At 37.3% G+C, this 13306-nt stretch overlaps 1 protein-coding gene across 3 annotated transcripts in view; it reads left to right on the top strand.

The window, feature by feature from the left end:
• The window catches only part of GREB1 (growth regulating estrogen receptor binding 1), an 88026-nt gene that overhangs the window by 62644 nt on the left and 12076 nt on the right, over positions 1 to 13306 (top strand). For 2 of the 3 annotated variants that reach the window (XM_052703544.1, XM_052703622.1), the window contains 5 exons: positions 1673 to 2289; positions 8785 to 8887; positions 10605 to 10763; positions 12113 to 12255; positions 12597 to 12758. In XM_052703544.1, coding sequence (XP_052559504.1) covers positions 1673 to 2289; positions 8785 to 8887; positions 10605 to 10763; positions 12113 to 12255; positions 12597 to 12758 — 1184 coding nt within the window. The remainder of the gene's footprint in view (positions 1 to 1672; positions 2290 to 8784; positions 8888 to 10604; positions 10764 to 12112; positions 12256 to 12596; positions 12759 to 13306) is intronic. The other variant, XM_052703702.1, reaches the window with a different exon arrangement.

Raw genomic sequence — 13306 nt, 5'->3', positions numbered from 1 at the left:
GTCTTGTTCGTGTCTTTGTCTTTTTTGTTTTGCTCTGGAATGTTCATTCATTAAATCTGCACTGTTTGGAAGCTCCTTTGGAGGTGGATCTTTTTTCTTAAATCTTTGTTTCCTTTTCAATCTGCAAATTGTTGCATGAAGCATGTGACAATGTTGAGAATTACCTGAGCTTCTTGTCTGTTAAGTTTATTTGAATGCTTTTCAATGCAGATAACAGGGGGAGTGTTGAATGAAGGTTCAGAAGACAAACTGTTATGTAGGTGTTACAATGTCCTGCAGCTTTTCAAAACGTTGCTGCTTTTGAGTCACAATACCTTCTTTTTGATCTGCTTGTAGTTTTCACCATGCTGACATGCATATTTAGCCATGGTTTCTTCTCTACAAACACAGTAGTGGTTATAAAAGGAAAGAAAAAGACAAGATTTGCAGACATTTTTGATAAGATTTTTAACAGCTTTAATGTGAAAAATGCTTTTTCTTCTTTAATCTGTTCTTCAGTTTGCAGGATCCATATGGCCTGCATGTGGCCGTGTAGCCTGAATTTGCTTGTGATTAAACAAATCTTTTTTTTCTCTTTTCTCTTTCTTTTTTTCCTTGTGCTCTGGGATACTGATATTCTGCAGGATGTTACGGTGGTTTCTTGAAACCATTCATGCTGCTGATGATTTATTTTCATCTTCATTGCAAACATCATTTGGTGGCTGCTTTAGATTAATATCTGCAACTAGGATCTCTTACCATTTCTTGAGACCAAGAAAAGCTACAGACTCTTTTATTAGTTCAGAATCTGCTTTGTTGCTTTTTGTTGTTGTTGTTTGAGAACACAGACTTTTGTTTTCACTAGAAATGGAAAGCTGCTTTTATCTATGTCTAGCTTCAGACAGACATTCTTACTAACACAAGGAGACTGATTCCTGAGCCAGTGTTCAGTCTACTCTGAGGACTGCGCAGTCTTTACATCTCCTTTTTGGAGGTTATTGAGATTAAAGATGCTCAGAGCCATTCAAAATGAAGCCTCAAACTCTCAAGAGATCATTGTAGTTAGAATATATAAATAAAAGTACACCATTTTCAGAGAATCAGTAAAGAGCTATGAGCTATATCTATGTGGTGGTCAAGGCCAGTCTTGATGAGTTCAGTTTCTGCTTTGAGCTGACCAAAGGCTGGATGTTTTCATAGCACCAAAGTCTTGAGAGCTGAGTTATATTATGTCAGTTTGTGTTTCAGTATCACAAACATGAGTTTGGAATCAGAGCTGACTTAGAGCTGAGAACTGTTTTTGTGTGGAGATTTCTGTAGTTTGATGGGGTAAGAGCCAATGGGTACTAATTTTCTTTCACCCTTTTGAACAAAAGTTTACAGAATTTTATAGTCTTGAGTGATGAGGATATCTGATGAAATAGGGAATGGCTGAGGACAGGTCAATCACACCTTTCCTATGAACGTAAGTTCTTGGAAAGGCACTTGCTGCATTGAGACAAATACTCCCACCTAATCTCATTAAGACTTTCTGTATGAGGAAGCTGAAAGATAGCAGGAGCTATAGGGCTGCATTATTTGACTGGTACTGTATCTAAGCAATTTTTCAGTGTTTTGCTGTGTCATTGACTAGCTGGGATTATTGCACTTACATTAAAATATTATGTTGTATTGAAATATAATTTTCCTTTAGTTACAGCATTCTGCAGCGAGCCATCTCCTCCTTTAGTAACAGCAGGAGACAGAGCAAAATCCCCCCACCAAGTCCTAAGTAACAGCACCGAAGAAACTACAAATAGCCATGAGAAGCAGAAGCAGAAGGTAGACAAGGGGGCACAAACAACAATCAGCAAACACTTACCTCCGGGAAATGAACAACCTGATACAAAACAAAACCTAAAAAGTGCCCAAATTTCCATCACCTCCTCATCTTCCTCACCTTTCTCTTCCTCTTCTTCCTCCTCTGCACCTACTCATAACTCCTTCATCTTACAGACCTCTCAATGCTTCATGACTAAATCATCAAAACAGCCTCCCATAGTTTTCCTGCCCAAACTGGTTTATGACATTATTACCTCTACGGACAGCAGTGGACTTCCAAAATCATCTTCCCTTTTGCCTTACCACTCTGTGATGTGGGCAAGTTCTTTTCGTCCTCTTATGAGTAAGATGATGACTTGCACAGAGCAGTCTCTATACTACCGCCAATGGACAGTGCCCAAGCCAATCCATATGGACTACAATAATAGAAATGAGGGCAGAATGGACACCTTTCACCCAAGGAGACTGCTGCTGAGTGGGCCACCACAGGTGTGTAATAAGAGCAAGGTATTATCATCCATTTATGTTATTCAGTTTTATCATCATCTACAAAAACAGATTAGTTATTGTTCTTCGTACTTGAAACATTTTTTATGTGGAGAGTAAGTTGCTCATATTTTATTTCCTTATTTCTCAACTCCCTTCTAATAAAATGATCTTTTATTCTTTACTGTTAGTTTGAGTTCAAAGACAATCTGGAGCAATATTCATTTTCTGTCAGTCTCTTTCCATTAAAATGTTTTCAAACATAGCTTGCTTGGAAGATAGATTTCATGCATCATTTCTGTCAAAGTTGAATAAGCATTTACATTTTAAATAAACATCAAAGATCAGCACAAAAACACTTCCCAGGATCAATCTAAAGATAGCTGGAACTTTGCAGTTGAGGTATTTTCTGTTTCCTCCACATGACAGGCAGAAATTTAGAAGCTGTTGTAGGTAGCACATGCAAGAAGACCTGTTCAACATTAGCAGAGCTTTATTTACAAGGTGAATACTAACCAAGAGTTTGTAAATTTATTTCAAATTATGCATAAAAATGGGTATTGTCCTAAGAAGTTCCTTGCTTGTCTTTTAAATTCTCTGAGAATGTTTAATACTTATGTCTGAGTAAGACATCTCCTAGTTCAGTACACATGTTACATAGTAAGTCTGATGCTGTGCCTCTCACACTCTCCTGAAGCAATGAGACCACATGTCTATGAGCATATTTACATCACATGAACATCAGAAGTCAGAAAGGAAAAATCAAACCAAAGACTCATGTTTCCTGTTGCTCTAGTATCAACAAAAAGTTCATCTAAATGTAGTTACCTGCCTTATCTTGATCCACCCATATGGATTTATGCCTATTATAAGTGCCATTCGTGCCTATTGACTGGAAAAGGAAACTATATATATTGCTATTTATTAAATATTTTTTTTCCATAGTACCAAATGTATATTGCAGTGAAGTAAGAAGAGCATAAATGGGCTTTTCGTATTGAAAGTTCCTGTTAATTTTACTGTAATGTGTAAAGGATTCCAGAAAGTACTTCGATTAGGAGTTATACAATACTCTCAATTCTTTTAATGTAAATTGCCTGTGTGTGCCAAAGATTGAAGTGTTACACAATCAAGAAAATGAATGTCATATTAAGGTGCAGACCAAAAAATAACATTCTGCAGCAGGTTGTTGACATCAATCTCTAAGAAAAACATAAGCTGTGACAATTTTTTGTAGAATTTTATATTTATACATATCACAACTCACAAAGAGACTATTCCCAAAGACACCATAAAAATTCAGATTTACTGATATGTAAATACTGCTTTAGTATTCACCTGATCGTGAAGCATATGGTTTAGGGTCTCAGATGTAAGCCTGTGTTTCTCAAAATAGTCATTTAGAGACCTCTGAAAGCATTCTACATATCCATCAGAAGGACTTGTTGTTTAACACATGACATGTGACATTTAGCTAGTTATATTGAGACAAGCAGCTTGCTCATTCGTTAGCTCCCTACCATGGTATATGATATTCACCACCTTTAACTATCACATGAAACTCTTTTTCAAATACAGAATAGGGCTCCTGTGGGCCCCTTGTACAGCAGTGAATGACACCTTTAATATCACTTTCTTTACGTGAAATTCCATCCTTTCTCTACTTATATGGAGAAGCTGGCAGCCCATGTCTTTGTCAGGTACGCTCTTTGCTGAATGAAGAATTGGATGGAAGGTTGAGCCTAGAGAATGGTGGTGAATGGAGTTAAATCCAGCTGGCAACTGGTCCCCAGGGGTCAGTATTTGGGCCCATCTTGTTTAATTACTCATGATCTGGATGACGGCACTGAGTGCATCCTCAGTAAGTTAGCAGATGACACCGAGCTGTGGGGAAGTGTAGGAAGGGCTGAGAGATCTGGACAGGTTGGATTGATGTTCTGAGGCCAACGGGATGAAGTTCAACAAGACCAAGTATTGGGCTCTACACTTTGGTCACAACCCCAGGCAATGCTACAGCTTGGAGCAGAGTGGCTGGAAAGCTGCACCGAGGAAAAGGATATGGAATTGCTGGTCAGCACTAGGCTAATCATGGATCAGCAGTGCTAAGAAGACCAATGGCATCCTAGATTATATCAGAAATAGTGCAGTCAGCAAAAGCAGGGAAGTGATCCCTCTGTACTGAGCTCTGATGAGGCCTCATCTCAAGTACTGCATTCAGTTTTGGGCCCCTCACTATGAGAAGGACATAAATGCCCTGGAGCGTGTCCAAAGAAGGGCAATATTTCTGTTGAGGGGTCTGCACAATTTAATGAGAAATTGCTGAGGGAACTACGATAGTTTGGTCTGGAGAAGAGGAGGCTCAGAAGGGACCTTAGTGCTCTCTACAATGTCCTGAAGGGAGGTTGTGGTGAGGTGGGAGTCAACTTCTTTTCTTGCATAACTAGAGGCAGGACTAGAGGGAATGGTCTCAAGTTATGTCAGGGAGGTTCAGATTGGGTATTAGGAAGAATTTCTTCTCAGAAAGAGTGGTCAGGCACTGAAACAGTCTGCCCAAGGAGGTGATTGAGTCACTGTCCCTGGAGGTGTTTAAGGAAATGGTAGACATGGTTTAATGGGCAATATTAGTGGTAATTGGGTGCTTGGAGTAGGTGATCTTTGAGGCCTCTTCCATATGATTTTATGGTGTTATATCCATAGTGTGGGTTTTTTCCTAGTGTTGCATTGGATCATGCAGCTAACACATTGCTTAGTGAGCATGAACAAGTATCATAGCTATGGGTAGAAATGAATGACGTTGAACAAAATGCCTATCAGGAAGTCTAAATTCACTGAAATATTTTTCTTAGAAACGTTTATCTTAAAATTCTCCAAACTGCAAATGAAAATTTTGTGCCGCTGTTTTTATACCTGAATATTACAAGCCTAGAACTAGCATTTTCCATAGGCAGGTAAGCTGCTCATAGTCTGTAAGTAACTGCCCATTCCTGATCATAGAAGTTCTCTCAGGGGATGAAAACCATCTTAAGACATTTCCTGAGGAAGAAAACTGCTGCTCATACTGTTTGGGTCTCCTCTCCTTTTCCTAAAATTTTAGTACAATGGGCTTAAATGCCATTCTTCTAATGTAATAAAAGTATTAGGGAAATATTTAATATATTTTTTGTTAGCTGTCTTTTAGCAGAACATAGCAAGTGGAAACAAGGAGAAGACCCAGCACCATTTGACCAGCTGTCTGTGGACCATCAGAATATTTTCTATGAATCAACACTGGTTCGCAGACCACAGTCTGAAAACCACTGCTGTGGTATGTGAAGAACTGTCTCACCTGGAAATTAAAGTAGCAAAGCCTTATGGAATTATTTCCACTTTTGCCATAAATTACTCCAGATGTGAAGATTGTTATCAGGGGTACTTTCTAGAAACATGTGAGAATAATAAAGTACTTCCAGTGCTCCCGATGTCTAATGATTGGAACAAGTTAAAAAAAAATAAAAATAAAAAATAAAAAAAAAATAGAGAAACTCATTGCTCTTAGACCTGCTACAACAGACCTTTGGATGACCACTTTATGAATAAGCACATCTAATTTTTCTGACTGGATTCTCTCAATCTCCAGTTTTTAGTTTGTTTTCAGTTTATTATAGATATCTATGGAAAATACAGTTCAGTGACCAAAATCTTTTAACAGCTTCCACTCCTGTAGGTACTGCAGGTCTTTGACACAAAAGATGAACCTTTGTTCTGGAATTTTCTGTGGGAAGGATTTGAATTCATGTTCTCTCCTCTTGCTCTTGTACATCTACAATCTTCATGAATGAACAGTTGCGGAGTAAACATATCCTTATGTATCTCACAAAATCATGCCTTGCATTTAGGATGAAAATAGAAACCAAAATGCTAAATCTTTGCAGGATTCTCATTCCTTATTTATTGCAAGTTTTCACAAAGTATGAGATTTTTGCAACTTAAGTCTTCTGTGATCTTCTCCTTCAAATTCTAATTCATCAGACTTCTATCTTTCATGTTCAGATACCCAGAAACAAATTAGAGTAAAACTTCAATTATCTGACAAGGTATGGCCCCCAGGTGACTTATCCTGCTTGCAGCATCTCTTTGTGGATGCCCCAAAAAACTGATCTAAAAGAAGGGTAGTGACATACGAGACAAGAATTCTTTGGAGAGATCTGGCAGCTGTGTGTAATGACAAATCCTCAGTACTGTCAAGCAAGCTGACACTTTGTGCATTTCCATCTGGTCAAGTGATGGCACATAAAAAACACAGAAATCATATTATTGAATTTAAAGGCACATTTACCTACCTGAGCATGTTATAAATTCAGATTTTCAAGGCTCTTCCCTTCTGAAGAAAATGTTGATTGTCAAGTGGAAGTCATTTTTCTTTTGAATCTTTTGCTCTCTAAATGAACTGAAAAAAGTGTTCTGTATTTTAGCAAGTTATTTCTTCAGCAGAAAATGCTGGCAAATATGTGAGTGAGGAGAGTCAAAGTAAAAACTCGGTCATGTGTTCAGCCTGGGTTCTCTACCTGCAGAGAAGCAGTCTGAAAATGAGAGATTCCTGCCTGCTCCCACCAGCATTTTCCATGCAGTGCTGCTAATACCTAGCAGTTCACAAAGCTCAATGTTATGCTGGACAGTTTTTAGCTGACAGATAATGAGATTAGGTAAGATGTGATGCATGGAATATCAAAAGTGCATATGTTTTAGTTTCCTGGTGAGAGACCAATATTTTCAATCCCTGAAAAATGCTGAACGGTTTTCAGCATTTTCAATCTGTGATCCGACTGCTTTGTATATCTGAATCAACAGACTATTGCTACCTTTCATCTAAGTACCACTTAGAGTTAGCCTGCTGACCCCAGATGTATTGTTGAAAACTATTTGTGAAAACTTGTTTCCTGAGCTAACAGAAAATGGATGTTTTTGATAGAGCAAGTTTTAAATGGTTACTGAAAGGGAAAAGTAAGGCTTTCAGCCTGTTGACAATTCTAAGAATACGCTTAAAACAGATTAGGAATGACAGCTCTGTACTTTTGACAATTTATCTCTCATTTGTTCAAAATTACGGAGCTCTCAATCTGTCAGGCCACTTAATGTTTAATCAGAGGATGGTGGGAAGCATGTACAAAGAGTACATTCATAATGGCATAGAAATGTAATCACTGCTGTGAGAAAAAAATGTAGAAAATACATTCTAATAAAACAAAGTATGATCAAGTTTGCCACAAATGTGGAGAATGAAGTAGTTTTGCCTTGCTTACCAATGAACAGGTATTTCATTGAAGCTTACAGCTTTGCTCCAAACTTAGTAAAAAGATTCTCATGAGTCTCAAAGGATTTTATATGAAAACTCAGAGTGGGACTCAGAAATATCTCAACCATGGGGCTGTGCTCTAATGGAAAGTAACTTCTTCCTGTATTACCCCTGGACAACATGGAGTTGTGTGCTAGCAGAACACATGGTCTATGGGCTTATTTTACCCTCAGCAGGGAAAAGGGAACCTTTTCAAGCCTTGCCAAACACTCATCCAAGTGCTGTCTAGTTTACTGAGAATAACAGGGATGAACTTTGACAAAAGCAAATGTTTACTTGCTCTTGTTCCATCTTCAAAGACTCAAGTGTTGAGAGAAAATGAAAAAGCTACTTGAAATATGAAAATATTAAGTCCAGCACTGTTTTAAATTGTTCAGTACACGATGTTGCTGACATAGCCCAGCACTGGCAACGAAAGCTGGGGTTTAAATGCAGTACTAATGTAGATGTATTTCAAAATTCTATTCAACTACCTGAGAACAACTAGTTGCAGAAGGAGAACATGCCATAACTGACCTATGTGTTAACTTCACTCCGTATTCTCCTGTCAGAATGAAATGAGTTTGCAGGTCTCTTTTTTTCTCCCCTTCTGTACTGCGTCCTTTCAAAGTGTAACAGTGTTATTTCTTCATGTGATCATCAGTAAACTTTATGTGGAAGACACTGAGCAATTAATTGAGTTAAACGCTGGCTGTGGCTGAAAAACCTACAAAAGGACTGGATGTGGCCTGGACAAGTTCTCCAATAGAGGTCTGACACTTCTTCCTTCAGGATACTTCAACAGCACTCAGTATGCTGATGAACTGTGCAAATACAAAAGAACTGAAGTAATTATGTTGTTATTTTACATCACGTGAATTGTTTTTAGAACACTTTAGGAGTTTGTGTGGATTTTTAAATGTTCATTGCCATTTTAGCAACTGTAAGAGAGAAAATTCAAGTTTGCTGTCTTATAATTAGACCCGTGACACAAAATGCATTTTCCAAACTAACTTGCAACATGAAGAGCACCTAAAAAACATCAAGCACCTGAGCTTGTCGTTTATGGTTGGGAATAGGAAAGTACAGGGATATGCAAACACTGAATATTAATATTTGGTTTCACTTCAGCCGCAATTTCCAGATGAAAATGAAAGTTCTGTATTTTCTGATTTGTATATTTACAGATAGGGAAAACAGGTGCCTACCTGCAGTTCCTCAGTATTTTGTCCAGAATGCTGATCAGGCTGACGGAAGTGGATGTTTATGATGAGGAAGAAATCAACATTAGTAAGTTCTTGTTATAAATAATATATAAATATAATTTGTTTCTGGAGAATTTAGAGACTTGTTATATTAATTTAAGCAGTATTTTTTTTTTTCTGCATATTCTATACTGTTCACCTCAGCAATTAGAAATATTGTTGAAATATTTTTAGATTTTTTTGTGATCTTCAACTGATACTTAAGAACATTTTAATATTTCAGTCATCATTTAGAGTTTAGCCTTCCTCTCCACAAACCTCTGTTTTTCTTGGTAAATAACTATCTGCTTTTATGTTCATTTGATGATATCCAGCCATCATTTTTAAGTTTAAAATTGGAATGAACTTTTGAGGCAAACTGCATAAAAGCAATCAGTGAAACACTGACACATTTGTATTGCCAGGAGCAATGTTATATTTTCTAAATACATAAGACCACATGAAGAAAAAAACATTTCCTGCTTTCTAATAACTAGTTGTAGTCTGAAATTCTAAAATTATCATTTACTCACTCTCTCCTAATTCTAGATACTCAGCCACAGTAATTATGGATCAATTATGGATAGAGAAATCATATAATAGTAGAATAGCTTATCTATTATCTATATCTATAAAGCCCAGGGTTTGATAGGAGGACAGCTGCATGGCCACCGAGTTCAGCATGGGGCTGAGCAGGAATGTAGGAAGATCTGGTAACCTGACTGGAAAGCCAAACTCTGATGTTGTTGTTAGCAACCAACATGGCAAGTTAAATCAACACAAAATCACAAGTGAAAGTTGGGTGCCATAAGGAAATGGGAGCATGGAACAGTGTCTATGCTTTAAAATCACAACCTGACTCGTACTGCATTAACTTCATGCAGCAGATGACATCTTTTCCTGATTTTACTGCACTTCTGTCATTAAATACAGCTCTGAGCAAAGTAGTTGTGCAGAATAATATGCCAAATTGAAAAGCTGATTTAGAAGGTTACAAAGATGAAGGGTTTATGCAGGCACAAGGAATACTGAATGTAACGAATGCCCTTCTATTGGAAATTCACCATCTGATTAATTCCATCTGAGTTCATATTTACTTTGGATTTTAAATAATTTATAATAATTTTAAATAATCAATTAATATTAATAGCCACTGAGTTGTAGCTCTTTACAATAGCTGGCAACTGATCCCCAAATTGAACTTTTCACTACTTTCATCCTCTTGACAAAAGTAAAAAAGTATTTCATTAGGATTACTGTGCATATGTTTGTTGGCTTGCTGGTTTGTTTTATGCCAATTTCCCTGTTTCAAAAAAAGCTTGATTTCAGTTCCTCTGGCCTTTAGTTCCCCTTAGAAGAGGCATCTGACTTTAACTCTGCACGGTACTTAACACCTAGTTTCTGAGGTGGAGTTTCTTTTTCCCAATAAGTTTTTTTGTGGAGTTTCTTTATCCCAGTAAGTATTTTTTCTCCACTCAGCTCTCAAATGTGCAGTGGAAAGACTGCAAATGTCCAGATACAGGTAAATCAGCCTTACTAGCGCCTTAAAAATTGTTTTCATTATGAATTAAAAGCCAAAATTGCAGTGAGAAATGAGGTATATTTGTTCAAATCTGCACCTCTTTATGCATAATAATGTTGTTTAATGAGAATGATTAAAAAAAATGATGCAAGATTGTACTCATAGCAAAACATTCTATAATAATAAAAGGCATATTTGCAATTGTAATTTCATTACTTTTTATTTTTCAATAATTTCATAGACATAAAAGAAGAATCAGATCAATGCTACCATCAGCCTGGAGATACATGGCCAGATTTGGAGATGTTTAAGAAGATCCCTTTTGACTATACTATCCATGACCCAAAATATGAAGATGCAAGTCTGATTTGTTCCAAGCTTCAGGCTGTAAACAGTGAAGGTTAGAATTTGAAAAGTCTGTTGAATGTTACACATACATACATTTATTTGGTTTTAGCAGGTGAATCATGTTGACTTTTAAACAGTGTAAAACTGTCAGAATTGTACTTGACTAAATAATAATTGAAAAAAGATTTGTAGTTTGTCAGATGAAACACTAGATTAGTAGCCTTATTAGTGTTTTATGGCATATTGAAGAGGTAGTCTCATTAAAAACACTCTGATCCCACAAAAAGTGAGCATTTTAATGTTTTCTATTGCAATGTTGTTCTTTATGTTCTTAGAGATCTTAATAGGTTTATTTGGTTTAGGTTTGGAAAAGGTGATATGTATGTGTTCAGATTTAAATTCCTGTAGAATTAAGGTGTGAAATAGTCCTCTGGACTCCTTTAATAATTCTTCATAAGAAATAAGCACCTCTGAAGTAAACTTTAGATAAAGTACGCATTTAAATTAGGGCACGTGCATTGCAGATGTGTTTGTGTCTTTCTGCGGTCTGTAGCACTCATCTAGCTTACAAGCAAATAGCAAATGAAAATGTCTATGGCCAGGTGAAATAACTCTTATCTTAGGGTCCCATACGTAAGCCAGCTGGGGAAGCATGGGTAGGATGCATCCAAGCACACCAAGAGTGCTCGCCAACATCATACCACCTTTAGAAGGTAACGACAGTGGATGGAGATTCCTGGTGATTGAAAAAAGGCAAAAATGCCTTTCTTTTTCAGGACAAGAAGGAAGGCCAAAGCAATTACTGCCTGTTCAGCCCACTCTCAGTCCACAAAACAGTTATGGATCCAACCCTCCTGCAAATCATGTCCAGGACCATAAAGAATAGGACAGTGATTGGGAACAGCTAGCATGGAGGAATCATAGGCAAATAATGACTGACAAACCTAATTGCCTTTTATCATGAGAGGACTGGCAGGATGGAAAAAGGAAGATCAATGACTTCAGTGAGGTTTTTGTCAGTGTCTTCTGTAATATCTTTATAGCCAAAGTTGGAGAGAGAGAGTTTAGACAGGTCAATTTTGAAGTGCATAGGAATTCATTCAAGTGTGGTGTGGCATAAAGTCTGACCTACTTATGCATGGCAATGCCTAGGGACTGATAGTGGGGAAAATGCTGTTTAAGATTGCCTTTAATAACCCAATCAAAGGGAAATATTGCAACCTCAGCAAGTTTATGGACTTACCACTACAATGCTCAGAATGAAATTATACCTTGTTTTGCATGTGTTTAATCCTGCCATCGTTCTTTAATTTAATTTAAGTGACAGAAACAATTTGTCACAAAGGAATATATTCTGGCCTTGAATTTATGTTACATACATTTTGTTTCTGTTTTTAATAGACAGACCCATTAGCAGAAGGCAGGAGGATATGTACACCCACCGTCAAACAACTAGAATGAGATTATCCAAGTATGCAGCGTATAACACCTACCATCACTGTGAACAGTGCCATCAATATATGGGTTTCAATCCCAGATACCAGGTAAAAATTTCCAGACATTAATATTTAGATCAGATATTGAAGCAGACACAACCCAATCACAGTTTTGTGTTTATTCACTGTAGCTAAATTGACTTACAATCTGTTTGTGTAGATTAAAGAAAGAGCTGATTGTTGGATTTTATTATGTCTTGAGGTTTGCCTGCCTTGACTAGATATCAGACCTGGGGACTATAGAGTTTCTGTTCTTCATGTAATCTGGGGTCTTCAGAGGGACATTGTGTGCTTGGTAATGTTATGAATGCATATTCACCACAGTGAGACCTCGTAGGAAATAATTTTGACACTAACCACTGGCATTATCCTATTTTTCCCATCCTCAGCTTTATGAGTCCACTCTGCATGCATTTGCCTTTTCCTATTCCATGCTGGGAGAAGAGATCCAGCTTCATTTTATCATTCCAAAGTCAAAGGAGCATCATTTTGTCTTTAGCCAACCAGGAAGACAACTGGAAAGCATGAGGCTGCCACTAGTCACAGATAAGGTAGATGAATTATTATATTTGTGGCCATATATAGGAGAGAGACACGACCATCTTTAAGATTCGTTGTAGGATTCTTTACATTTCTGATCGTGCTGTCAAGAGATGATAAGGACCTAACACAGGCTTGTATTTTCTCCCAGAAAGAGAGACATGCAACAAAATTGTCAAGCAACTGATAAGCTTTTCCTCATTACCAAGGCTGTTTTTTTTTCACATTTACATTCTTATCTGAGGTTAAAGTTTTTTTGTTATGGGTTTAAGGTGTTAAAGCAAGAACAGTTTCAGCAACTGGTCTCAGAGATGGTTTTGTTTGTCATACGGTTTACAAGAAAGGCAGTGGATTTTCAATCCTATTATGCATAAGTTCTCAGATGATTTCTTAAAAACAAAGAATCTTTGCCAAGGCTTTAAGACTATCCAAAGAATTGCAGGATACACTTGTAGAAAACACTGTATAAAACATTTGGCAGGCTATGCAGCCTCTGATGTTGGCCTTTACAGTGACTCTTAATATCCATATTTATGATGAAGCTGTGAGTGGTTCAGGC

The sequence above is a fragment of the Tympanuchus pallidicinctus genome, unplaced genomic scaffold (genome assembly GCF_026119805.1).
Source record: "Tympanuchus pallidicinctus isolate F22 unplaced genomic scaffold, pur_lepc_1.0 scaffold1, whole genome shotgun sequence".
Classification (NCBI taxonomy): Eukaryota; Metazoa; Chordata; class Aves; order Galliformes; family Phasianidae; genus Tympanuchus; species Tympanuchus pallidicinctus.
This window is presented reverse-complemented; position numbering and strand designations above follow the sequence as displayed.